The sequence below is a fragment of the Mytilus galloprovincialis genome, chromosome 1, assembly GCF_965363235.1.
Source record: "Mytilus galloprovincialis chromosome 1, xbMytGall1.hap1.1, whole genome shotgun sequence".
NCBI classification, from domain to species: Eukaryota; Metazoa; Mollusca; class Bivalvia; order Mytilida; family Mytilidae; genus Mytilus; species Mytilus galloprovincialis.
In genome coordinates this window covers 9,557,407-9,585,259 of record NC_134838.1, presented here as the reverse complement: position 1 = coordinate 9,585,259, position 27,853 = coordinate 9,557,407, and the positions used below count along the sequence as shown (strand labels likewise).

The 27,853-nt window shown below is 31.0% G+C and overlaps 2 protein-coding genes across 2 annotated transcripts in view; one reads left to right on the top strand and one right to left on the bottom strand.

The window, feature by feature from the left end:
- Window positions 1-637, bottom strand: part of LOC143064934 (3'-5' exoribonuclease HELZ2-like) — a 29,369-nt gene extending 28,732 nt beyond the window's left edge. Inside the window, exon 1 of the mRNA XM_076238156.1 lies at window positions 614-637. The gene's annotated coding sequence lies outside the window, so the exon portion shown is untranslated. The remainder of the gene's footprint in view (window positions 1-613) is intronic.
- A 6,863-nt stretch (window positions 638-7,500) lies between these two features.
- On the top strand, window positions 7,501-26,582 carry LOC143064925 (ankyrin repeat domain-containing protein 13C-like). The gene is made up of 13 exons (XM_076238144.1): window positions 7,501-7,628; window positions 9,044-9,085; window positions 9,580-9,684; window positions 10,928-11,059; window positions 12,716-12,782; window positions 15,613-15,757; window positions 16,431-16,562; window positions 17,037-17,104; window positions 17,411-17,495; window positions 18,308-18,457; window positions 18,977-19,005; window positions 19,540-19,640; window positions 21,118-26,582. The coding sequence occupies exons 1-13, from the start codon at window positions 7,514-7,516 to the stop codon at window positions 21,249-21,251; spliced, it is 1,305 nt and encodes a 434-aa protein (XP_076094259.1). The 5' UTR covers window positions 7,501-7,513; the 3' UTR covers window positions 21,252-26,582.
- The last annotated feature ends 1,271 nt before the right edge of the window (window positions 26,583-27,853 follow it).

Sequence of the window (27,853 nt, the reverse complement as noted above, 5' to 3'; positions counted from 1 at the left end):
TTGGCATATTTCCAAGAGTGGTATCAGTCTGGTTCATTACATTAGTTTTTTGTAAAATATATTGTAGGCCTCGGTTCTTCATATATAATAAATGATATAACGTTAACCCACTTAAAAGAATAAATAGATCATTTATGTACTAATTATTTTTTTTATTTATTTTTTATTCATTTATCTATTTATTTATTATTTATTTTTTATTTTTATTGTATTAATCATTTACTGATCTTTCATACGTACTTATTTTTTTTCGTTTATTTATTTATTGCAACATCAGTTTAACAAGGACAAAATTAAAAGAAAAACCAACATGTTATGATAACAGGGCTTATTAAAACCGATATACAGTATTTTAAGAATTTGTAACTGCATTGCAAGTTTAAAATAGTTCGACTTATCTATGAGGGAAATACGTAGCATAAACTTCCTTCTCAACCTCCGAAAATAAAGGGGAAAATAATCAAATATGTGCTGATTGTTTTATTTGCTTTAACAAATATGCGTTACATATCTATTAAACACGTCATTTTAATTATAAAAAACAAAAACGACAAAAAGAATAGGTTAACACTGACTTTTTGAATTTAACAATCAATAAATATATACTTCTTACCTGCTTCAATGCATATTTCATTCTGTTTAAAATAGTATGCGTTGTATGTTTAAATTTAAAAATAGGTATAGGAATTCCTTCGGGTCAACTATTCAACTACGTAATTGTCATCTTTAAAATTAGAGTGATTTCCAGGAAATTTTTTGAAAACATTAGGCACAAAACGAAACGCGTTGTTTACTAACATATATCAAGAGACTAGTAATTTTTTTTTATCTTTTCTGGTTGATAGATAGAGATATTTTGTTATCTTTTCTGTTTGATAGATAGAGATATTTTAAAGATTCGCCCATTCATATACAGTAGTGTTTTAGGTTAAACTCGCTATAAGTAAGCTCATCATTGATACATGGATTGAAATTTTGAATTTACACCAGACGCGCGTTTCATCTACAAAAATCTCATAAGTTAAGTTTGACTCCAAAAAAAAAAGGCCAAATAAAGTACGAAGTTAAAGAGCGTTGAGGACCAAACATTCCTAAATATATTACCAATAACAGCAAAGGTAATCTATTCCTAAGGTAGAAATACCTTAGTATTTAAAAAGTTTTAATTCACCAGTTTCTACATAAGAAAATACCTGTACCAAATTAGGAATAAGACAGTTGTTATCCATTCGTTTGACGTGTTTGAGCTTCTGATTTCCTAGGGTTTCGGTATTTATCTTATTTTACTTTTTACTCGCATAGGAAATTTTATCCTCGAATTATATTCTAAAACCATTTTTTGCCTATATCGCGAAAAAAAGTAACTTTTTTTTTAAATATGATATATTTATTAAATAACCACCTTATATTTAATCGGTGGTACTAAGTTTTACCCAGAATATGAGTAAGATTAAGATGAATGTTGACTGCTGTACCCCCTTTTTATTTTACATTTTTACCTGTTACGTCTGTTTGGTTTTTTAACACATCGTTTTCAATATAATGTATTTGTTTGGACGCATGACATTAATAAAGTAATATTTGACCTTTCAACCCCAACTAACAAAATCAAAAGCTCAAACACGTCAAAGGAATGGAATTTTTTAAACACTAGTTTTAATTGTTATGCAATTGTATCTGGTTAACATAGATAAAAATGTTTGTTTAAATAAGAGTATTACTGATTACTTATCGTAAAATGCATTTTGATAGTTTATCAGAAATGTGGGGAAAATGTTACTTCCCTGATACTATAATTTATAAGTGAATGGACTGAGTATTATATGAAAAATCAATGCAAATTAATACTTAAAATGTCAGTAAGTGTTGAAAATCAAAATATTATTTTTTTAATGTCGTGTGTCCGAACACTTCTCTGCATTATTCCCATAAAAAAATATTCAAAACAATTCTTCTTAAATTTAAGGATCAGATTTATAAATACATTAGAAGCTATATTGCAAAAATTACCTTAGAAATAGCAAAATTATTCTGAGTTTATATATGCCTCGAACAAATGGAACCATAGTTTCTTAGAAAGTTTTAGCACTTTTGAATGAGGGATTTGAGGCGATATTTAATGTATTGCTTGCAATAACCACATAATAAAATGTGTTTTCCGACTTTAAAATGAGGATTCATCTCCATTATAAATAAATCGTATGTTTTTAATTGAATTTGTTTAAGACCATATAACTTACTTGGAACGTGCCCTTGTCGACAATTTTCTTTTAATTTGTAACCCCAATTCGTAATTATGAAAAAATAGAAAACAACCTAACGATTTTAGATTTTATGTCATCTGATTATATAATCTTATCCCTAACTTTCAAACGTTTATTATTTAGGTCCAGACCCTGGCCGGTTCATCAACTTTTTGGTCGACACTGATAACGTGTTTTATAATGTCTGTGTAGTAGCTGCAAGCTCTAGAATACCGAATGATTTGAGAAATTTATATCCCATTTACAGGTGATATATTTCTTCTAAGGTGGTGGGATTGATAATTTCAAAATTAAATCGTCTCGTTTGTCTTAGATTCTGGTACTGACATAACCGCTTATGTCAAATGTGAGGTATAAGTCTAAAACGTCCGGAGAAAGTCGTGTCTGTAGTTTCGTAGATTTCTACTCGGGGATATATATTTACTGAACCCAATCAAAAACGTTTGGATTGTTAATGAAAAAGAACCTCACCCATATATCTGAATGTGATCTGGCTTCTTTGATTTTCTCGTTTATGAAAAGTGTCGGAAGGAACTCATGAAAATAAGAAGAAATCGACAAGGAGAGGCGCACAGTTTTTTCCAATATGAATGCCGACAATTCCGACAAATATGTTGTCGATAAGAAACTCCAGCAAATGGATCACTTGTTCTTCTGTGTAACGTAACATGTTTTACTTTTCTGTTCACCATTAACAAATATATGCCTTATATGCCGATAGTTTGTCTTCTTCGGTAAACTCTGTAGATACATTTCTTTTACTCTGTATAATATGCTAAAATTGCTAGTGTTTCTAAATTAATCCAAATATATTTATAAATAGTATTTGTACCTTTGTTTTATTATAAGGTGACTAAACTGATTATACAAGATCTTGCTAGTCCTACCTGAAAGAAGTGAAAGGTCGCCAAAGTTTATACCATGGTTTTATCAATAACAGTGATAACTTTTGACTGAGTGATACTTCGCATGGTAGATGATGCATACATTTGTGCAAACGCTTATCATGAGGATGTATCTGGTCAAGTTCATGTGGTTCCTCAGTTTAGGTCTGCAAATTAGATTTGTACCTTCCAAAAAATGATCAACAAATTGAATTTTGGTAAACCACTGTCGTCTTTATTTTGCTACCTTAATATCTTTTTATCATTTGTTCTCTGAGCGTGAACCGATCACCTGGCAAAAATATGGCATTCTCATATTTGTGGCTTTTTCTGTCATCCTTTTTCCCATGAACATTGTTTTTATATACAGCTTTAAATTGGGTTAAAGTAAAATCAATGCTAATAAAAAATGAAGCTAAAAACCTATACTGTATAGTCACCTGTTAAGGACTTTTACATGAAAAAAAAGGAAACAATCCAAAAATAACAATTAACAAAAAAGCAAATACAGACATCAACAAAACGACAAGCCACGAAATGAAAGTTTTTAATGTCTTAACTAGGATATGCTCATACAGAATGTTGTTGGGTTAGACATGTTGTTTGACACTATCCTCAAACCTATGTCTGTTTTTTACAACACAAGATAAAAATCAATCGATGAAAATGAGTTGGAAATGGTCACTCCGAGTGAAATTGATAATAACCACAAACAATCGTTAACTGAAAATAATTATCAACGTAACAATGTCTTAGTTTTAAAGGTTCACATCAAGGAAGCTATCAAACCAAAAGTTCCAAAAGGTGAAGTTGAAATCATCCCATCGCTAAATTTACGGATGCCATCACGAGTAGTTATGTGACCGCTATGGAATAACCGTTTCACATATAATAGCGGATATGTTCCAAATGTCGTATAATCCCATCCCATTTACCCCAAATGTAACCATCGATTTAGACTTATTACCAGATTTATACTAGCATGACCAACATGACGGGTGCTACATGTGGAGCAGGATCTGCTTTCCCTTCCGGTGTACCTGAAATCAACCCTAGTGTTGGTTAGAAATCGTGTTGCTTATTCTCTTATTTTCTATGTTGTGTTTTGTTTACTATTGTATGTTGGTCTTTTCCTTTTCTTCTTTTTTTAGCTAAGATGTTATTCATCTTTTCTGTTTTACAATATGCTTTGGATGAACAAACATTTTCATGTTCAGTTGATTTTTTTTAAACAATTGTTTGTTATAAATATATAAAAGTATTTAAGTGACAAGTACAACAGTTACGAAAAAATATCATATGATTTGTGATATTCTATATTTACACTTTAGTTATATAAATTCTTGTTAACATCGATCAAATTGTGTACATTGATAAAGAAAAATGATATATTGATAACTTATCAAAAATTGTCACTTTTGATAGTTTATCGTAAATTCAAAAACATAAAATTGTGTTATTATATTGCGTCCCTGTTTTCTTTTAAATTTCGGTATGATGGGCTTTTTTGTGATGAACAGTTTTCAATAAACAATTGAAAGGTCAGATTCAATATAAAGAAAAAAACTAAATGTATACCATATATTTGACTAATAAGCGTATACACAAGGGTTCGAGGAAAGTGGGCATATCAGTCATACATATTTATTGATATTTTGGTTGATTCATGCAAACTATTTGATTTTTGTTTGCTAACATTTTATTGTTATTTTTCAGATACATTTATTTAATATTCTATATTGGTTTTTTTTTAACAATTTCAATAATCAAATCATTTCTTTTTGTTTTGTTTACACATAGGCCTACTTTCAGATAATTCAGAGAACTGAAATGACGTTACAAGGTAAAAAAAATATATTTCCAGGCTTTTACGTGGAGTTTATATTACACACCATGATTAAAAGAGGGGCGAAAGATACCAAAGGGACAGTCAAACTCACAGATCAAAAATAAACTAACAACGCCAGGGCTAAATAGAAAAAGAGAAACAGACAAATAATAGTAAACAAGGCATAACATTAAAAACTAAAGACTAAGCAACACGAACCCCATCATAAACTGGGGGTGATCTCAGGTGCTCCAAAAGGGTAAGCAGATCCTGCTCCACATGTTTCTTAACTATTTGTAACTTTTCCATGTCTATTTCCTTAGTTATTGTCAATTCGAGGTAATGATCAATCTTCTTTTTCGTAACATCTATCTTTTTCAGTTTGATGAGGGCTTCAATCCATACAAGAAAGAAATTTTTGAACGCTGAATTTTCTGGTTTTATAGGAGAGTGTGCATCAACTGTAAAAAAAAAAAAGATCCGTATTTGATTACTGGAGTATTGTTTAAGCGAAACTTAAAGTTATATCTATGATATATCCTTTCGACAAGATTGAATTAGTGGATTGCGAAATCCGGTATGTCTAAACAAAACAATACAAACTAATTTATGTTTTATCTTAGAGGGTGTTTTGTGTGCAAATGTGGTTATATCTTGTTCGTTATTTTCATGAGTGCCTTTTTAACAGGAATTTGGATTTCTAATTTAACTCATACAAGTATGGTATAATTATTCTTCTAGCTTCCAAATTCCAGTTGACTATCAATAAGCTTTGATTCAAGTCTTTAGAGATTAATATCTTTCCGTTACACTTCGATATATAAATGGAAGAAAGAAAAAAATATTCAATGATGTGAAAGAATTAAGCATATGGGATCATATAAGTGATGAAAGATAATTAAAAATTTCCTTTCTTTCTTTATATGGATTCAAAAAGTAATCTACAGGATAAACATACAAATACCAGATACACACTTTGACAAATTATGTCTTTTTAAATTTTCCTTTGCACATCTGTGTATCCAAACTCTGAAAAAGTTGGATTTAGGAGATTTGATATATGCATATATGCATACGATAACATCATGTAAAGAATTTAACACAATATTCGTGGATCTGTTTCCTGCTGTTTCTATAAACAAGCTTTCAACTCCACAAGCGGTCGGGTTTACATAATAGGGAATAATGATCAACAATAGAAATACAGAATAAATGTGGAAAAAAATTACATAGATTTGAAAATAAAGGGCGCAGAAGTAAAAAGAATAGCTGCGGAAAATAAAAGAACTAAGTTCTTTAATTAGTAATACAATATTGGTGGTACAGAAATTAACCATGTATAGAATAAAGAAATCCTGTATAGTAACATCCCCCCCCCCCCCCCCCCCAAAATATATATAAAAAAGAACGGCGAATTTTGTACACTGCTATTTTCTATATTATCAATAATTCCCGGGAGCATATCTCTTTCAAAAATATCGGCACTGATATTCGAACTTGTACAAAACATTAAACCTATGCCATAAGTTTCATAAATAGTTATCAAAGGTACCAGGACTAGAATAATTTACAATTGATCGGTACTGATTTTCGAAGTTGTCAGAGACATTGTTACGAAAGACTTTTAGGGTCACAAAAAAATATATTTGTTTAGTAATTACGATAAAACTATCTCGTAATTACGAGATAACCATCGCATTATAACGAGATAATTATCACGTAATAACGAGATCATTATCGCATATTTACGAGAAAAGAAGTTTTTTTGTTTCGTAAAATCTCGTTATTACGAGATAAAAAAAACTTCTTATCTCGTAATTACGCGATAATTGTATCGTTATTACGCGACAATTATCTCGTAATTACGCGATAGTTTTCTTGTAATTTCACGATAATTATCTCGTAATTATGCTATGATTATATATCTTCTTATCTCGTAATTACGCAATGATTCTCTCGTTAAAATATTATGAAATAAAAAATCGTATCTCATAATTATGCGATAGTTTTCTCGTATATCTCGTAATTACGAGATAAATATTTTCTTTTTTCTTTTATAATACCCTTATAGGCTTTTGTACATTGCTGGTGTAAACCTAGAATAAAAATTTATAAAAATATAAATCCGATAAAAAAATTTGGAAGAATTCTACACTTTATGCTATTCAATGTATATAATTGGTTATTCTAAGAAACATGTCTTTAAAAATTGTTCATCGGCTCTGATTTTCGAACTTTTCCAAGACATTGCTGATCATGTGATGCAAAATATTATGTTCTTTCACAAAAATTTGGATAGCCGAAGACTTGTGCACGTGATACACGAGACGGGAAGACGGACGGACAGACCGGTATTAAATTGTTCCCGTAACGCATCGCTCGCGATCTCACTTATTAGCGACACGAAGAATTTTAGCGACAATATGTTTAGCGCGTGAGAACAAATGTCACGTTATAGATGTTAAAAAAGGCTGTGGAGTTTGGTCCATAGTCGTTCCTGAAACAGTTCTTACTTTTAGTATAACCATTGCTCCAAGATGGCCGACTTGGAGTTTGATGGTTACCCACTTCATGAAAGTGTATTTAACGATGATATACGACGGCTTTCACAATTATTACGGGTACATGATGTAGCACAGAAGGATGTTCATGGTATGGCATAATAATAATTTGTGATTTTCATGAAATATATTTCCGTTGACATAACCGCACTCCTTTGTTTACATCAGCATCATCACTGACACCAGAAATGATATCCCTTGACCAGACGACAGGTTGCTAATCATCCAGTGAAAACAATCAAACCTTACATCTACAGTTAGGTGTCAAATTGTATGGTACAAATTCTAATGTCAGAATGACTATGCATAATTTGTCTAAAAATGATATATAATTTATAAATATATTTCTACATAATATTTGTAAATACATTGCAATACTTTGTCAAAAAATAATTATATTATCCTTGTATCAAGCCTATTGAAAATAAACTGATTTCTATGTGACAGTTCATTGTTCTCTTTATTTTATAATGCTTAGACAGGTTGGGGAGGATCCTCATAAATTGGTACTGTACTCATGGTACTTGACTACTAATAGTACATTTTTGTACTATCCTTAAACTGTTAAAATCCAGGAAAGTGTTCAAATTTCAGAAACACAAAATGCATTTTCCTTCTATATATATGTATGGGTGCTAGGCCTTTAAACCATTTTAGTTTCACATATAAAAAGAAGATGTGGTATCATGATTGCCAATGAGACAACTCTTTCATGTGTCTACACAAGAGACCAAATGACACAGAAAATAACAACAATAGGTCACCGTACAGCCTTCAACAATGAGCAACACCCATATCGCATAGTCAGCTATAAAAGGCCCTGAAATGACAAATGTAAAACTATTCAAATGAGAAAACTAACGGCCTAGTTTATGTACAAAAAAAGAAAAATGTAACACATCAACATGATCAACAAACGACAGCCACTCAATTACAGGCTCCTGACTTGGGACAGGCGCACGTACAGAATGTTTCTGGGTTAACCATGTATGGGGGATCTCAACCCTGCCCCTATTCTGGGACAGTGGTGTAACAGTACAACATACATGAGATAAGAACGAATTATAGAAATCAGTTGAAAAAGGCTTAATAGTTAACTCATCAAATGGATAAAAAGAAACGCATATAACAAAAACACAACAGTGGTGTGGCCAGGTACAGGTTAGTCAGATCTAGGAGATAATTGTATCACTACAGTGTTACCAGTCATTCTTTAAAAAGTAGTTAAGATAAACTTCAAGAATAATACAATGAAAAAGTGAATTTATCAATCACAGTTTTGAAGAAAAGAAAAAATCCCTACCTACCTACAATATTACTTGTACTTAGCCTAGTAGTTATGTAAATTTAACTGCAACATGTACACTTCTTTTTGACTGTTTTAAGGGATGAAGCAAAATTTTAAAAAGTAACTACATGAATTTATGATTAACTTTTAAGGTGATCCAAATTGCTCAGGGCATATATACCTTTACATCATTTTCATATATGTTTTATTTTTTGCAGGAAACACACCATTACATCTTGCAGTGATTTTAGGACATAAAGGTATGCATAATGATGTTATTAATATTAGTTAAAATTTGCATCTACCATCACATCTATGTAGTCAACAATCAAGCATTAAATTTACAGAGCATTGAATTGTTTAATTTTTATGGAAACTGTAGTTTCTTGGTAGTCTGTACACCATGTACAATGGAGAACACCAATTTTGCTGATCCTTTTATTGCATTTTTAGGTTTCACTTATCATTATATAGAAAGTATATATCTTTTTTTTTTGGCTTAGAAACCCAGAACCTATATTTGCCAGAGTTTATGAAAGTCCTTTTAGAGATTTGGATTGCTTGATAGGTCATCATTGAAGTAGTATACATTTATAGCTGATTAGTATTCACAACAAATGAACTGAAATGGAAATAAACTAATAGGGGGGACATTGCAGAGAAAAGAATAAAAAAAGATGAAAGAGCAATGTATTATTAAGTTTTATTTTGCTTGTATAACCACTTTACATTAATATGAAACAATTTGTTGTAGAATGCATACATCTACTGCTGGCCCATGGGGCACCTGTACGTGTCAAGAATGTACAAGGGTGGACTCCATTAGCTGAAGCCATAAGTTACGGGGACAGACAAACAAGTAAGAAATTCGGAGTATTGATTAATTACACAAACTATGTCTTGCACAAGATGAGTTTATAACTTACAAACAATTATTAAAGGTGCGATAAGGAGATCGAAACAAATGATAAAAGACAACAATCTTCTAGTGAATACATTCATAGAAATAGAAGATTTATGATTGCTATTAATTGCTTTTATAGTTATCCAAAAGTCATTATTAATGAACTAGAAAAGCATGCTCCTTCCAGCATGATCAAGACATGCAAATCAAGGTTTTTAGTTAGTAAAGCTGTCTAAGAAGAATTTTTATACCCCCGCTTTAAAAAAGGGGGGGTATACTGTTTTACCTCTGTCTGTCAGTCCGTCCGTCAGTCAGTCCGTCCCACAAAACTTTCGTCACATTTTTCTCAGGAACTACACATCCACCCTTTCTGTAATTTGGTATCAACATTTATATATGTCAGCAATACCGTGTGATGCGTTTTCAGATTCATCACTTGACAACTTCCTGTTTACCGAACACTTGTATGTATGATTTTACACATGATAGCCAAATTGAAAATTTTCGTCACATTTTTCTCAGGAACTACAATACAAGGATTTCTGAAATTTGGTTTCAGGATTTATATAAGTCAGCTTTACCGTGTGATGCGTTTTCAGATTCATCACTCTACAACTTCCTGTTTACCGAACACTTGTATGATTTTACACATGATAGCCAAGTTGAAAATTTTCGTCACATTTTTCTCAGGAACTACAATACAAGGATTTCTGAAATTTGGTTTCAGGATTTATATAAGTCAGCTTTACCGTGTGATGCGTTTTCAGATTCATCACTCAACAACTTCCTGTTTACTGAACACTTGCATATTTTTACACTATTAATATTATCCACTTGCGGCGGGGGTATCATCAGTGAGTTGTAGCTCGCAGTTTCACTTGTTTTTTCTTCTTTTTTCTTTTTTCTTATTTCTTTTTTAATTTTTTTTTTAATATATGCATTTATATTTTTGATATGAGAAAATCTGTACTGAAACATTTAACCTAATAACTGTATACTTAATTAATATAAGTTATGAATTTTATATGTGGATATATTATTATTGCAAATCTTCAATATACACATATATAGACATGCAATTCAAAATAATTAGATATTAATATTACATTAATTTCTGAATCATACACTTTACAAAATGAAATTTTACATATATATCTCAATACTTTGAAATAATAGAATATATTTCGATGTTTTACAGTTGTCAGTTTGTTAAGAAAACTGAAGCAGCAATCAAAGGAATCTCTTGAAGAAAGAAGACCTCAACTTATACAGGCTCTGAAAGATATAGGAGACTTTTACCTAGAACTCAAATGGGACTTTCATAGTTGGGGTAATTTATTTCACAGTTTATGTAGTTCATGCTACAAACTATTAAGATTGAAGAAACAATTTCAAACAAATTTATGTATTACACTTTCACTCAAGTCAGTCAAAGTTAAAAAGTTGAGAAGCCTTTTAATCAAACTACCATAGATACTCGCCTATTAGTCGATCCGACTATAAGTCGGATGCCCTTTTCAGCTTCAAATTCTGAGGATTTAGTCTTGACCCTCGTATAAGTCGGACAAAATTTGGACATTTTTTTTGCAGCTGACAGTTACTGAACGCCGGTAAAACCAATGCAAATCCAGGAATTACATTCATTTTCTGCATGAATGTTTGTTTGGTTTGAATTTAGTTGATGTTGATTATGATAATTTATATAGCTGTTAATAATAAAGACGTATTTATTCCTGTTGTTTTGCTCACTGTTTGATTACAGATTAGCCATGTGTTGTTTACGTAATGCATCAATGATTTTGTAGGGTATGACTAACAACCTATTGTTTGAGAAAAGCGAACATAAACCAATATGAACCTGGAAAATTTTTAAGTCAATCAATATTTTTCACAGCACACATAACTCAGTGTTAAAAGAGCATGTACACTTCATAATTCTTATTATATTGTGATGATTAAACGATTAAAAAAATTAAGTGAAGCTAATCAACTTTATATTAAAATAACTTCCATCTCATTAGTGTCATCTGTTCACCTATCACTGATATTTTTCACAGCTTTAGTGAATACAACTCTTTGTCTCTTAATTAGGGGTTATCAATAGATTATATTGGCTTGCCAATCAATTTTGTAATCTTTTTGTTTACCTGAGACATTTTAATGAATAATATTTTGATCTTGGGAATGAATCTTAAAATTATTTTTGATTATTGTATCATTTATAAGTATTAAATCGATATCATGATATCACAATAATGACACAATAACCCCGCTGAATACATACTTTTACATAGTTGGTACATTGTTATCTCGTTTTCATTTTTGGTTCTTGGCTCTTTCTTTTGGGTTTATGCACAAACCATTTGACCATGAAAATCAATACACAAACCGGAAATAGTCGGAAATTCAACACAAATTGACAGAAAAAAAGTTAACAAAGAACAAATAAAACACAAAGACAGTATTGTAGTCATTTATTTTCAACAAAAACTTTGTATTCAAGGATTTATGTAGGTTTGGCAATCACCAACGTAGTTTTGACCAGGAAATTCACTCCTGACCACTTTTCTCAAGCTTGGATTTTTCCTCCGGGATCTCGCTTATAAGTCGGTACCCCTCTCTGGATTCTGAATTTTACTCCCAAACTTCCGACTTATAAGCGAGTATCTACGGTAATATTTGGGCACAAAAATAGAAAGAACTACTGTAATACTTATTTTGATTCACAAATATTAAAAAAGCATATCTCGATTTACATCAGAAATGATCAAATAGTATAACATTTTCAGATCTGATGGGAAGTTACTGTTGAATATTTATTGTTCCAACTAAGCATACATATTTTGTCAATGTCAGATTAGTATACTTTCTGTTCAGCTCTTTATTTTGTTTTGTCTGAGGTAATAATAGGGTTTTTATCTACAAATTTTAAGTGTCAAGTTAACTTGCTTTGTATTTGTAATGTGATTCTAGTTTTATTTTGTAGTGCCACTTGTATCCAGAATATTACCATCTGATGTATGTAAAATTCATAAATCTGGAGCCTGTTTAAGGTATTAATGCAAACTTACTATTTCATAGTTTTAGGACAATTCACTGTTCATACAATTAAATATATGACTCCCTAATATTTATTCACTCCTTGGTATGATTAGGTTAATATCAATGAAACAACAATCTAAAATTATATTTTCTATGCATACAATACCCTTAAAAAGATCCCCATTTTGTTTTTAGCTCACCTGGCCCAAAGGGCCAAGTGAGCTTTTCCCATCACTTGGCGTCCGGCGTCCGTCGTCGTTAACTTTTACAAAAATCTTCTCCTCTGAAACTACTGGGCCAAATTAAACCAAACTCATCATTGGGGTATCACAATCATCATTGGCCACAATCATCATTGGAGTATCTAGTTTAAAAAATGTGTGGCGTAACCCCGCCAACCAACCATGATGGCCACCGTGGCTAAAAATAGAACATAGGGGTAAAATGCAGTTTTTGGCTTATAACTCGAAAACCAAAGCATTTAGAGCAAATCTGACATGGGGTTAAATTGTTTATCAGGTCAAGATCTATCTGCTCTACAATTTTCAGATGAATCGGAGAACCTGTTGTTGGGTTGCTGCCTCTGAATTGGTAATTTTAAGGAAATTTTGCTGTTTTTGGTTATTATCTTGAATATTATTATAGATAGAGATAAACTGTAAACAGCAATAATGTTCAGCAAAGTAAGATTTACAAATAAGTCAACATGACCGAAATGGTCAGTTGACCCCTTTTATAGGAGTTATTGCCCTTTATAGTCAGTTTTTAACCATTTTTCGTAAATCTTAGTAATCTATTACAAAAATCTTCTCCTCTGAAACTACTTGGCCAAAGTAATCCAAACTTGGCCACAATCATCTTTGGGGTATCTAATTTAAAAAATGTGTGGCGTGACCCGGCCAACCAACCAAGATGGCCGCCATGGTTAAAAATAGAACATAGGGGTGAAATGTAGATTTTGGCTTATATCTCTGAAACAAAAGCATTTAGACCAAATCTGACATCTTGTAAAATTGTTTATCAGGTTAAGACCTATATGCCCTGAAATTTTCAGATGGATCGGACAACCTGTTGTTGGGTTGCTGCATCTGAATTGGTAATTTTAAGGACATTTTGCCATTTTTGGTTATTATCTTGAATATTATTATAGATAGAAATAAACTGTAAACAGCAATAATGTTCAGCAAAGTAAGTTCTACAAATAAGTCAACATGATCAAAATTATCAGTTGACCCCTTAAGGAGTTATTGCCCTTTATAGTCAATTTTAACCAATTTTTCGTACATTTTTGTAATCTTTAACAAAAATCTTCTCCTCTGAAACTACTGGGTCAAATTTAACCAAACTTGGCCACAATCATTATTGGGGTATCTAGTTTAAAAAATGTGTGGCGTGACCCAGCCAACCAACCAAGATGGCCGCCATGGCTAAAAATAGAACATAGAGGTGAAATGTAGATTTTGGCTTATATCTCTGAAACCAAAGCATTTAGAGCAACTCTGACATGGGGTAAAATTGTTTATCAGGTCAAGATGTATCTGCCCTAAAATTTTCAGACAAATCGGACAACCTGTTGTTGGGTTGCTACCCCCGAATTAGTAATTTTAAAGAAATTTTGCAGATTTTGGTTATTATCTTGAATATTATTATAGATAGAGATAAACTGTAAACAGCAATAATGTTCAGCAAAATAAAATCTACAAATAAGTCAACATGACCAAAATTGTCAATTGACCCCTAAAGGAGTTATTGCCCTTTATAGTCAATTGTTAACAATTTTCATAAATTTTTGTAAATTTTTATAAATTTTTACAAAATATTTTCCACTGTAATTACTGGGCCAAGTTCATTATAGATAAAGATAATTGTAGCAACAAGAATGTTCAGTAAAGAAAGATCTACAAACACATCACCATCACCAAAACACCATTTTGTCATGAATTTATCTGTGTCCATTGTTAATATGCACATAGACCAAGGTGAGCGACACAGGCTCTTGAGAGCCTCTAGTTTTAAATCCGACAAGTTTAACTATTAGGAAGCTGTTAATCATCTAGAATCTTAATTTAATAGAGAGGACCTACATCTGATGTCTAAATAAGAATAGACCATAGAGAGACTTAATGACTAGAGAAGAAGTCTTACTTTGAAGGGGCAAATTGACTTATTTTTATGCCCCTGCTGTAGTGGAGGAGGCTTTAAGTTTTACCCTTATCTGTATGTCTGTACCTCCGAAAATTGGTTTCCACTTCTAACTTTAGATTTCCTCAACCAAATGTTATGAAACTTATTCACAATGCTTATTACCACAAAACACAGGTCAAGTTTGAATTTTGGTGAAGTCAATTTTACCTTTCTAGCGTTATGCCCCTTTGCAAATGGAAAAATTGCTGAATTTTCTGTTTCCATTCTCTAACTTAATTTTGAAAGATTCAGGCTTAGGGCAATTGAGATATTGTTTAGACATCTGTCTATTGTTTACTCCCGTTGACCTCTATAAACAAGTGGCATTTTTGTGTTTAAATACTGATATGCTTACATTGTAAAGGGCTTTGCCTTGGTTGATTTTCATTGTACATATTTAATGTATTAAATTTCTGTTCTTCCTCTGTATGCGATTGATTATACTTGAAGCATTACCACACACAGAACTAGTAAATTAATTGTGAATAAATTAAACATCTGCAATTATACCAAATATTCAAAGTTATGAATACAATTAGATATAACATTAGATAAACCAAGAATTAGTCAGCTTTCTACTTATGGTGAAAACATAAATGGTAATCTTATTTTATTTTTAGTGTTGTACTGTAACAGTGGTATATATTTTCATTTCAGATTAGATACTACATTAGTAGATTTTAATGGTATGCATTGGGAAAGAGGGGACATAACTTTTGTATTCAATGGTGATATGCCTCCAGAGAAATGTCTCACAGTCATGGATAACAAAACTAAAGTTTATCAAAGAATTAAATATGAGGTAAATATTGTATTATATAGTGTAGATTTGTGTGTTATATTGTGTTATATAGTGTAGATTTTGGGTGTAATAATGTGTAAGATAGTGTAGATGTGTGTGTAATTTAGTGTATATGAAAAGTGTGGTGTCTGCTGATTTTGTGAAAATTTGTACAATCCTCATGAAATAAGTTTTACATGACTTGCCCGTAGGACTTGTGATTAATAGTAAAGACTGAATCATCTTGTTATATCTTCTGCAATAAAAAAAAAGTACATTAGAAATTTTTGTTGACTGATATCGGTATATAAACTGTGCAGATATTGATGTCATGGTGATAGAGTTTGAAACCTGTTCTTTTTTGGGAGGCATTCATTTCAGTAAATACAATGTAAAACAGGGGGACCAGAAAAAAAATGTTTTATTTAGCAGGGTGTCAGAATACTCAGTTTTTTTACTGCAAGGATAGGCATATTATGGGACCAGGATAAAAGTGTTGGTTAAAGCAGGATGTTGGAATACTCAGGTGTCAGATTAGGAAGGTTACACTTTACTATAAAAAATCAGGAGAGTTTTTCGGTAGAAAGTATGCTTCTTGTTTAGAATATTGAATTACAGGTCAGGTTCATTTGACATAGAAGTAAGTACCTATATTAATTTTAATTTTGTTATCATGGTTATAAATATATTTTAGGAAACAGAACAGGAGGTTGAAGATGAAGTAGATATATTGATGAGTAGTGATATAATGGCAGCTCAGATGTCCACTAAAAATATCTCGTTCTCTCGTTCTCAAAGTGGATGGCTTTTCAGGGAAGACAAAACAGTAAGGAAACTCTTATGTGAAAAAGAAATATTTGTAATGACATATGGTCAAATATTTTTTTTGCATTCTGTTTTGATATTCCACATATCAATTGTTCATTTATAAAATCAGTAAACGATGACAAAAGTTTGGAACCAGTAAAGACGTGCAAATAAAATAAACAATTCAATTGTATATCTTTTTTATTTGATAAGGGGGGGTGGCATGGAATATACCATTATTGAATTCAATCTGCTAGGCATGTGTCTTTTCAAAGTTCAATGAAAAAAATTCCAAAGATCAGCTAATTTATCATTTTATTTTTTTTAATTTTACAATTGTCCAGTAAAAATACACACTGCAGGAAAAAGCTTTATCTTAAAATTAAATTTTACACAAAGTTTGAGGTAGTCTCCCTTGAATTCTTTCAAGGAGTTAACATACATTTGTATAAAAATTTGACTGTATAAGTTTTATGATGTTTTTATGTTGTAGGAAATGGTTGGTGAATTTGAAGCTGATTTTTTCAATGTTCATGGACTTAATTTAGAATCAAAGAAAAGGTATGGGGTCATTTTTGTAAAATGTATCCTTATGTTATCCTACCTCAGGCCTTGAGATATCTGCAAACAATCTATATTCCTGAAATATTAAAAAAGCATATGTTTCATCTCTTGAGTTTTTATTTAGTAATAGCATAACAATTGTTCTACGCTTGAGTACCAAAAATGAAGATTTAACTTTTTGGCAAATGATTAAATAATAGGAATCCATCACTTAATTATTGTGTTGTAAAATGTTTAATAAGGAAATCAAATAATATGTCAAATTTTCTTGGTTGTATTTGTGACTTTTCTTGTTACCTTTAGGAGAGAGCATTTAACCCCAGAAGATATTCAGAAAAACAAAGCAATCATGGAGAGTCTAAGTAAAGGAACCTGGGACAACTGTGAGGTAAGCAGACATCTGCAAGGGATGTATTAAATATAAAAAAAATAATTTGAAATATTAAACAGTCAATACACTTATTTCTCTGTGTATGGGCTTTAAGTTTTACATGTGTTGAACAGTTTTTTAATACAAAAAAAACCAGTAAGAGTGGATATTGGAACTGATTCATTGATATCTTAACAAAAATTGTGAATACAGATTAGTTAGTGTATCTAAAGATTCAAGAAAATAAGTTTTAAGGATCTTTATCTGGCACACTTTTAAGAAAACTCAGAAATTTTTGCAATGTTTTTTTTTATTATTGTGAAAATTACAACAGGATAGGTTTCACAAAAATACAAGTATCTTGACATAAATTAGCATGTACATGTATGTATTACTTGCTAAATCACAATAATTTATCTCACATTGCAGTCAATTGTTTAATAATCTTGTTAATAATATAAATTATATGGTTCCCTTCTGACCCCGTACGGATCCATAGAGGATTAGTTAAATCCATAGGAGGTAAGACCCTCTATGGTCCATAGGGGCTCAGTAGTTAATGCATAACTAATTTATCGCACGCTGAACTTTTTCTGCTGTGTTTTGTTGAAAAATAAACAATGAAACTAATTTATTAGATGACGTTACTATTAACAGTAGACCTGAAGTCATCAACCCCCTATGAAATTTACTACCCCCTACACATCCATAGGGGTCACCACGTGACGGCTTTAAACCAATCAAAACGTGATAATTTACCCGTGGTGCAATAAATGTATTTAAGTAGCACACCTATGTTATAATGTCTTTATTTGTTTATTTACTTATAGTTTGACAGGAGGCCATCACTAGAACCTCCAACCAAACCTAGTATATCATGGAATGATTATATATCAGCACAACCAGGAAAACATGTCTGTCTAGGAAGACAGTATATATCTAAAGAAAGCCCAAAGTCTTTCAAAGCTACAGTGGCTGTGGTGAGTCTTACATAGTATTAGAATTGTCATTACAGAAAATCAAAATGTATACAGAGTAATTGGATTAACATTGGTGAGACAGCAATCTAACAACACTATAAACAGATAACTTATAATGATGAGTAGGTGTTCACTACTTCTTACAGAAAATTATATGATTATTTAACACTTTGTCTGAATAAATAAGAAAGGCAGAGTAAGTAAGGTGTAAAAGCAATACAAAACAATTTTTGGACAATACTTTGTAGATATGCAGTTCCCATTTGTTGCAGCAGATGAAATACATTGAATTGATGTTGACTTTACCATCACACACCCATATGTTTATTATTGTTATATATGTACTAAAATCTTGTAAAAAAAGTAGTTTGATGCTAATCAGTTGTGTCCTGGTGTCTTATGTCTGACATCACAATTTTTATAAAGATCAAAGATAAAAAATGTGTTTGTTGAAGGTTTGTTACCATAAATCTTTTGATGTCTTCTAATATTTTTTAAATATATTTTTTTTTTTTATAGAGCAAGAATTTTCCAATGAACGTTCATGCGTAAGTGCTTATAGATTATGTATTGTGTCTTGCAATATCAAAGCATACATTGTTGTCATAATCCACAACAAAATAAAGTTTTAAAATTTAAATAAAATAGCTACACATGCATGACATGTCTAGTATTTATATGGTAAAAATAATCTTCAAATATCCATGTTTATTTCCTGTAAAATCTTGTATATTCAGAACTTCAATATTCTATTTTACATATTTATCTGTTATTTCATCAATCCATATATCGTATGAATAAGACAGTGAATAATTGACACCTCTACCCTACAATAAATAGAAAACTAATTAGGCTTTGAGCAAATTGTATTGTTGAAAGAAAAAATTACACAGTTATGCAGATAATCAGAAAATCTTTGGAAATTGTGTTAAAGTGCTACCATTCCAATCAGTTATTCATTTTTAAATTATTTTGTTCACATCAGATGCACGTCAATAATAGAAGTATGCAATGTTGTGATAATATAACTAAAGTGCAGTACTGGATATATATATATATAATAGCTTGTTTTAATATTGCAGCTTATTAGATGTCTTGGAAGTTGTTGCTCCTTTTAAACAGTTCCAAAAGTTACGAGACTTTATGACATCAAAATTACCAGATGGATTCCCAGTACAAATTGGTAAGATAAGACATATACAGTCGACTCTCGTTATGTCGAAGTCAGCCGGACCAGAGAAATATTTCGAGATACACGTAGTTCGACTCAAACGAACACCGGAAGTTCGACAATCTAAGGGACACAATTCTTGCTTAGCTTGGTAAAGCTAAAATAAATCCGGTTGAATATGGCAAGGGGATCGATATTCTAGTATCAGATCGATGTATTTGTATGTCACAGTCTTTTATTATTATAATGACATTATTTTTACTTATTCAATTGTATCAATAAATAAAAAAAATCCTATGGCTTTTCCAAGAGAGTAATTTCCAATCGATAGTTTCGTTATTCAGGTCGGTTAATTATAGCTGACAAAATTGTTCATTCTCGGATACAAGAGATTTAAAAAAAAAATGATTTCTATTCATTTTGTTTTATCTCACTCTTTCTTTTCAAAAGAAAATATAACAAGATTAAAGACGCCGTTTGAGTAGTTTTTAGGTGATCACCAACGGAAGCCATAATCCTCACTTTATACACACCCAAGCTCATTAGTGTAAATCAAAACTAAATTGTTTTGTAAACATTTTAAATACTTTTTCATGAACATTAACAATGTATCACTAATTATTTATAAAAATTCTATAAAAGATAATCTTAGGTAAACACTCATGGAAATAGCATGTCATAAATCAATACAGTGGTCAGTGACCGGAAATTTAATTACACGTCAGATTAACTCTTCAATCCAGTTAAATCCCGAAGGTCATGTTTTGACATATGTGTATTAGTTCGAGATAAAAAATGAATTTTGAATGCTTTTGTTATCCTTGGGACCGTAAATTTAGTTCGACTCAACCGAAATTTCGACTCATCCAATTTCGACTCATCAGGAGTCGAATTACATACTTTTGTATGGAATAAAGTTCGGGACCACGTGAAAACTTCGACTCATCCGAAATTTCGAGTGAACCGAGGTCGAGACAACGAGAGTTAACTGTATACATATAAGATATTTATTTAAAAAGGTAGATTCCCAAAACAGAAAGTTTTCTTTTAAGTTGAGATTAATGTCAAAAAAGGGGGGGGGGATAAGTTTATATTGATGAAGATAGACACATAAAAAAATTCTCCTAGGGTGGAGATATTTGAAAGCAGTTTTTAAAGGTTCAATCTTTACTTTAAATGATTTTATTTGAAAAACAAATCTTATGTAATTTGGGTATGGTGAATGGGTTAAACAGTTTGATAATTTCTTTTTTATGAACAGGACAGAATATGTTCTGAAAGTTTATTTTTAATTATTGTTCTCAAAAACCAAAAACTGAAAGTAGTCACCAGAGAATTGCAATAACAAAAATGGGTTTTAAGACAAGACACAAAATCCTTGTTTAATGTGTTTTGAAATATTATAACTTTTTAAACAAGGGTAGTTCTAATAATTATATATTTCTAATACATAACACAAAATATTATATTTGGTTTATGTATATTGTAGAAATCCCCGTGTTTCCTACAGTGACAGCTACTGTAACGTTCCAGCACTTCTCATGGCGAGAGAACTTAAATCCTAACTTATTTACCATTCCTTTCCACTACCGAGAAGATCCAAAAAGATTCCCCGACTTATGACTCATCTGGAAGGACATTAGTATCATCCATATCTTAGTCAGTCTTCGTAGTCTCAAAGATGATATTGTAGGAATGGAAATCCCCTTAACTAATTTAGGAAACTCTAGTACAGAAATGACTCTCATCCTCTAGTCATGGAAATCCCCATGGCTAATTAAGGATACTTCAAACATTAAAGACTTTTATCGTCTCGTCATGGAAATTTCCTTAGACAATGCAATTAACTTAAAAATATACACAACAACAAAAATGTCTCCTATAGTCAGATATTCATGGAAATCCCCATGATATATTTAGAAAACTTCAAGTAAAAAGGCAATATTCTTTTTGTCAAAGGAAATGAATATTGCCTTAGAAATTTCCTAAATAAAGTTAGACAAATTCAGCATAGACATTTATCCTCTAGTCATAGTAAACCGATTTTAGTGATTAAACAGATTTGTGATTTTTGACAATCTGATATTTATGTTATGCAACATTTGGCAGGTTGAACTATTTAATGTATATATATGATAATGGTTATATATGTGTTGTTAGAATCTGTTTCTGAAGTTTAACAGTTGATCCATTATTAATGGAAGAATATTGATTATATTCAATATAGACAAAGTTTTAGATCTGAGAAAATATTTCTGTTATTTAGTATTAAATTGAAAATATGAATTGTGAAGGTTTTGTGTAGAGTTTATCATTCTGTATAGAGGAAACATATAAATAGATACATTTTGGATTTATAAGCTAAGGCTATTTCCCTAAATTAATACAATAGAACTATATTTGTTATATGTTGAAATGAACTTGATTTTAATTCAGTTGTTATTTGTAAACATAAAAAATGTCCATTACAACCATACATAATTTTAAAGAGCCTGATACCAGACTAGTTATCAATAAATACTACAGAACACCGATTTTCACATTTGTTTATCTATACTTGTACCAAAGAACACAGATTTTCAAATTTATTTATGCATACCACAGAATACTGAATTTCAAATTTATTTATGCATACCACAGAATACTGAATTTCAAATTTATTCAGATATCCACAGTTGACAGACTTTCAAATGTAAACATCACCTAGAACACTGATTTTCATTAGCATTTATGATACTATTGTAAGGTTATGATGATTGGTCAACTCAAAAATTCAATGATCATTTTGTAATTATATTCAATGTTTAAATCAGGATTTTTTTGTTTTAAGAATAGCCTGTTAGTTTGTTTTTTTTCACTTAAGGTGGTACCCAACACTTTCACTAAAATTAATTTGGCTCGTTTAATTTTCATAAAATTTTGACAAAGTATTTACTTTGATCCTATGACAAAAATATAAAAATTTCAAAAACATTGAACCAACCATTTAATCAGAAAAATTACACTGGTTATATAGCAGTTTGACAGACACTAATTTTGATCATTGAGAAGCTTAATATCACAACGTAATTAAAACAATTCGCTGATTTTACAGAGTTATCTCCCTGTAGTGTTAGGTACCAACTTAACCATTTTTACCAAACACAATGACTATATTGTGGTGAATTTGTAAACTTGTTTGAGTAACAGAAGAGGTTTACTCTTTAAAAAGTTCTCTACCAAACTAAATAGAAATATATTGTATGGTTGTAATTTTATTTCATTACATATATTTTTGCTCAATTGAAGTCCACATTAATGTGGTGCTTCAGGTGCCACTAATCAGAATTAGACCTATTATTTTATTGAATCCAAAAAATGAAGTAATGAAATGACTCCCACTAAGGTTTGTGAAATTGTGTGGAGTAATAACAATTAGGTTTTTTTCTGGAAAAGCCCCTTCATAATTGATTGTTATTTGTAGGCAGAACTCTCAGAATTAAAAATTATTTTCAGAGTTATATAGCATGTCTACATCAACTAGTACAAGTTTTTTTTGTTGTTGTTATAATTATGTTATATTCTAATGTGAGAATATATTTGAGGGAATTATTTAATATCAATAGCAACATTCAAATGTTTTTATTAATTTGATTTTATCAAACTTTTATTTCAGTGCTTTTTAAACTTTTTGTTACATTGTGATACTTTTATATTTGTTTTTGGAAAATGACGCAGTCATTGTTCCATTACTGGCGACCTGAACTTCATTACATTTCTCTGTCTACCGCGCTTGGTTTCGTATTTACTATTTTCTATACAAACTGGAATTTGCTTGTGTTATCATTATGCATGAGAGGTCATTGTGTAGTAATCAGCCAGGAACCAGTTTACAAACTAACTGGTTTCTGCTTGTATTCCACTACACTCGAACAAAGTGTTGTAGTTTGACGGGAACCAGTTTAGAATTTGTAAACTACAAAACGTAATCGATTATTGTTCATTCCGTTTTGGTGTTTCATACCGACTTTTATGGTTTGAATAAGCTTAAGACCCTTCAAACATTAATGTGATAGGTATATTAAAGACTGTTTTACAAAAGGATGGAACTGTTTTGCTTTCAAAGTCGTACTATAGTGATATCTGTTATGTACGGATTTCCACTTTCACCGGTTAATTTCTTCTTTTACACGTGCTTTTGAAACTTCCTGTTTAAACATCACAAGTTTTAAAATTGTTTTTTGAGTGAATTTAACTTATTTTAACAATCATGAAGCGTTCCAGAATCATTTTCAAGCAGTTGTTTCTTCTCTTTGATGATGGAAAATAGATTTTTCTCAAGAAAATACCGCAAACGATCGCAGAGGAATTGAAACGTACAAGTCAAGTCGGCACCTGGTTAAATTGGCATCTAGTCAAATCGGCACCTATTTGACGTCAATTCGGCATCCAATAATATTTGTTATAATATTTTCTATTCAATTAATTAATAACTGTTACCAAGTACATAGTGAATATGTTGTTGTGTATAAAGGTAAACAACGAAGCCCTTACCCAAGCTGTTGTTTTAACAATTAGACAATTATTAAAATAAAATGGAAAACTATGAGTCCTTTTCAATAAATCAAACTTTCATGCCAAATAATAAGCAAATTTAAGGTGTTTTTTTTCAGTAAAGTTTAAAAAGCATTAAACAAACAATCCTGTAAAATGCTCAACTGGTTTAAATAATGCATAAACATATCCAATATCTCATGTATTAGTCCAAATAATTATGACGTCTGGCAAGGCTATTTTATTTTTTTTCTGTGATGTCTTCCTATGAAGTTCGTAGGAAGGCGTCCCAGAAAAAAATTAACATAGCCTTGCGGTCATAGAAAGGTGTCCCAGAATAAAATTAAAAAAGCCTTGCCAGACGTAATAATTATTTTGACTACTCATATATATCATTAAAAATACACCAAAAAAGTCATTAAGTTGAGAAAAATAAATATATACAAAATGTACATGAACACCCAAAAATGTGAAAGTTAGTATTTAACTCTTTTTGCTTAAATACTGAAAAAAATTCTGGCAACCCCTTACTTATTTTTTACTCTTTTTGCTTAAAATACTGTTAAAATTTATATTTAACATAGGTGACGAATTGACTAAATCAGGTGTTGATTTAACCAGGTGCTGATTTGTCCAGGTGCCAATTTAACCAGGTGCCGGTTTGACTAGAATTCTTTGACAAATGTTTGAAATTACCTGAGTTTCATTAGACCTTTGATAACAGTAACAAAAAGATTATTTACTTAATATTTTGTGGGAGAAGGGGGTTCAGACTATGTGGTATCAGGTCTGTTCGCGCCCAATACACTTTCGCACCCTACACGTTCGCACCTCGCACGTTCGCACCCAAGGTCCGTTTGCACTCTACTCATTCGCGCCCAATTTTAATTCAAATTCAAGTTGAATAATTGGAAAATCATGATTGTTGTTTTAAATTGCTTTGGTGTAAATACTGAATGTATTTATAGCTTGGTATGAGTAAAACATTGAAGATTTTTAAGGAAAAACACAAAAGATAATTGTTTTTAACAGCTTGGTCCCTTTGATCTGAAACAACGAAACAATAAAATATAGGAACCAAAATATAGCAATCCACTATTATAACCAAAACATGATAAAATCTATTCAACACACAGAAAAAAACATAGTCAGAATCTCACATCATTTTGAAAGAAGTCAATAAAACAAAGTTATAGCAATACACTAACAAAACATGATTAAGAGTTATTCAACACAAAATAAAACGTTGACAAAATACCACTTTATTTAGAAAGGATTATTATAATTTTTAACAATACGCTATCTAAAACATGATTAAGATTTATTCAACACAAAAAAAAATGCTGTCTCACTTTATTTTGAGACAATGACAACAATTATACTTATAAGAAAACACTTGCTTACAGAGTTATTAAACACAAAACCAATTAAGATTGGGTGCGAACATGTAGGGTGTGAAAGTGAAAGGGGCGAACATGAGTGGGCGCGAACGGACCCGGATTCAGACTATGTACCAGTGAGAAATATACAAGCCTTTCTACGGTATTTATTTGTACAATTCAGGTAGTCTTGACCTATTCATTTGTCTTAAAAAACAGCCAGTTGTCACCTTCACTTCACACACACACACATGCGAATATCAATTATATGCTTACGAGACATGTTGCATTGTTAAACTAATTACGGTATGTGAAAATCAAGACTTGCATAAAAACTATCCCAATATTAGAGACAGTGGCGTCATTTTTCTTCAGAGCTTTCAGCTCTTTGATTCTTCAGTACATAACCATGTTCTATTGTATTTTTGCTGGCAGTTATTTTTACCATTTCAATGCATCATTTTCCGTGAATGATTATAATGGCTCAACAAACCATATGTTGGTCTTCATGCCAGTAATGTTCCATAATACAGACTCCCCTTGTAGTGGATATTTTCTTGCATTTTGCTGGATCGTGAAATTGGCTAAAAACCATCAACCCCTTCCTGAAATGGAAGCATTTTAATTATCAGGGTAATATGTAATATATTGGGTTAATTGTAGATGTTGATTGGTTGTTGCTGTTGCGTTTATTATTTGATGCATATTTCATCCCACTTAAGAATACTCAAAAGAGTATTTTTTCACAAACAACTTTTTTCAACAGAATTTTAGTTGGCTATTTCATTTGAATAACAACGAAATGATATCAGGACTTCATAAAATTTGGATAACGATTTCTGACCTTGGTTCATCTGTTCAACTAATCCTAATCTTGTCAATATAATAAATATGTTTGATTTCTTTGTCAGCAGGCAAATGAATATGTATAATTTCTTAGTTATGCAGTGAAAAAAGCTTCATGAAAATGTTGATACAAAAAATAAAAGTTCTCACTGTTATTACATCTTTAATGTTGTTCTACGTAACATACTATTTATATGTAATAGAAGTAAACGTTAACTAAGGTAGAACAAAGGAATTTGATATATAATTGAAATTATAACCATCTTTGTTTATAGATATTTCCTTTTTAATTTATATTTAAGGCACTGTGTACAACTTTCACAAACTATTATTGTATTAAAAATTTACTTTATTATGTGATATTTATTTGTTGCTGTGATTTAGTAGAGTAGAAACAGAAATGTTATATCTTTAAAGACTTTTGTTCTGAATAAGAATTCATTAAATACTTGTTTACCAGATAATATGTGGGTATATGCTATTGAGGTGTCAACGATGGCAAAATGCAACACTTTTCTGTAAAATTCTGGCTTGATTGCCATTGAAGGATTTTTTTTTATCCCTGAATATTTATTATTATGAAAGTTTAATTTACATTATCAAAAAACTGCGGAGGACTGGGTGGCTATGTGGTTTAAGTAGTTCACTAGCAATTAGGTTTTCATTCTTAGAAATATATTCTTGCATTTTGGGGATTAATAAGGGTGTGCATTAAACAGTGTTTTACCATATGCATCTTTACTTACTGAAATTTATGTATAAAACATAAAATATCTGACTTGATTTTTTTAGCATGTTCACTCCATTTAAGATTATTTGTAATTCATTTATCTATGAACCACTATTTTATACTGCTTATCACTATCTGACAAGTATCATTTTGTTAAATCTTGTATTTGACATGTATCTTAGTTCTTGGTCGCATTGATAGATGTGTTGCGATCATCACAATACACATCAAACAATGTGTAACTTGTGGGATCTTCTGCAACCTCAGTCATCAGGCTGTGGCGGATTCAGAAATTTGCATAAGTGGGGGCCCACTGTTTGCCTAAGAGGAGGCCTGCAAATGTCATGCTTCAGTGATTCCCTATATAATCAACCAGATTTTTCTATAAACAAGGGGGGGGGGGGGGGGGGGGGGGGGGCTCTAATTCTGCCTCTGTCAGGCCATGATTTTTTCACATTTTAGTATCTCAGTCTTTTATAGTAACTATATTGTATGAATTTTCCTCATTGAAGACCATGCAGTTAATATCTGCCCAGTTACCTATCATTGCTATCATCTTGTACTTTAGTCTTTAGTTACATTAGAAATCAAAAGGTTGTTTAAGATTTGTTTTGGTCATAATGTTATTGGTATAAATGTTTGGTCATAATGTTAACAGTATAAGCATTGTCTATCAGTGTGTTGACATTTGTTCTTTTTTTTTCTTGAATGTGAATGAAATATTTTCACCTGGGAAA

What these genes read in the sequence shown, in the direction of transcription:
- LOC143064925 (XM_076238144.1), top strand. Translation starts at nt 7,514, where the DNA reads ATGGCCGACTTGGAGTTTGATGGTTACCCACTTCATGAAAGTGTATTT. An exon ending in TTACGGGGACAGACAAACAA is followed by an intron (nt 9,685 to 10,927) that starts GTAAGAAATTCG and finishes GATGTTTTACAG; the next exon opens with TTGTCAGTTTGTTAAGAAAA. An exon ending in TCAAAGCTACAGTGGCTGTG is followed by an intron (nt 18,458 to 18,976) that starts GTGAGTCTTACA and finishes TTTTTTTTATAG; the next exon opens with AGCAAGAATTTTCCAATGAA.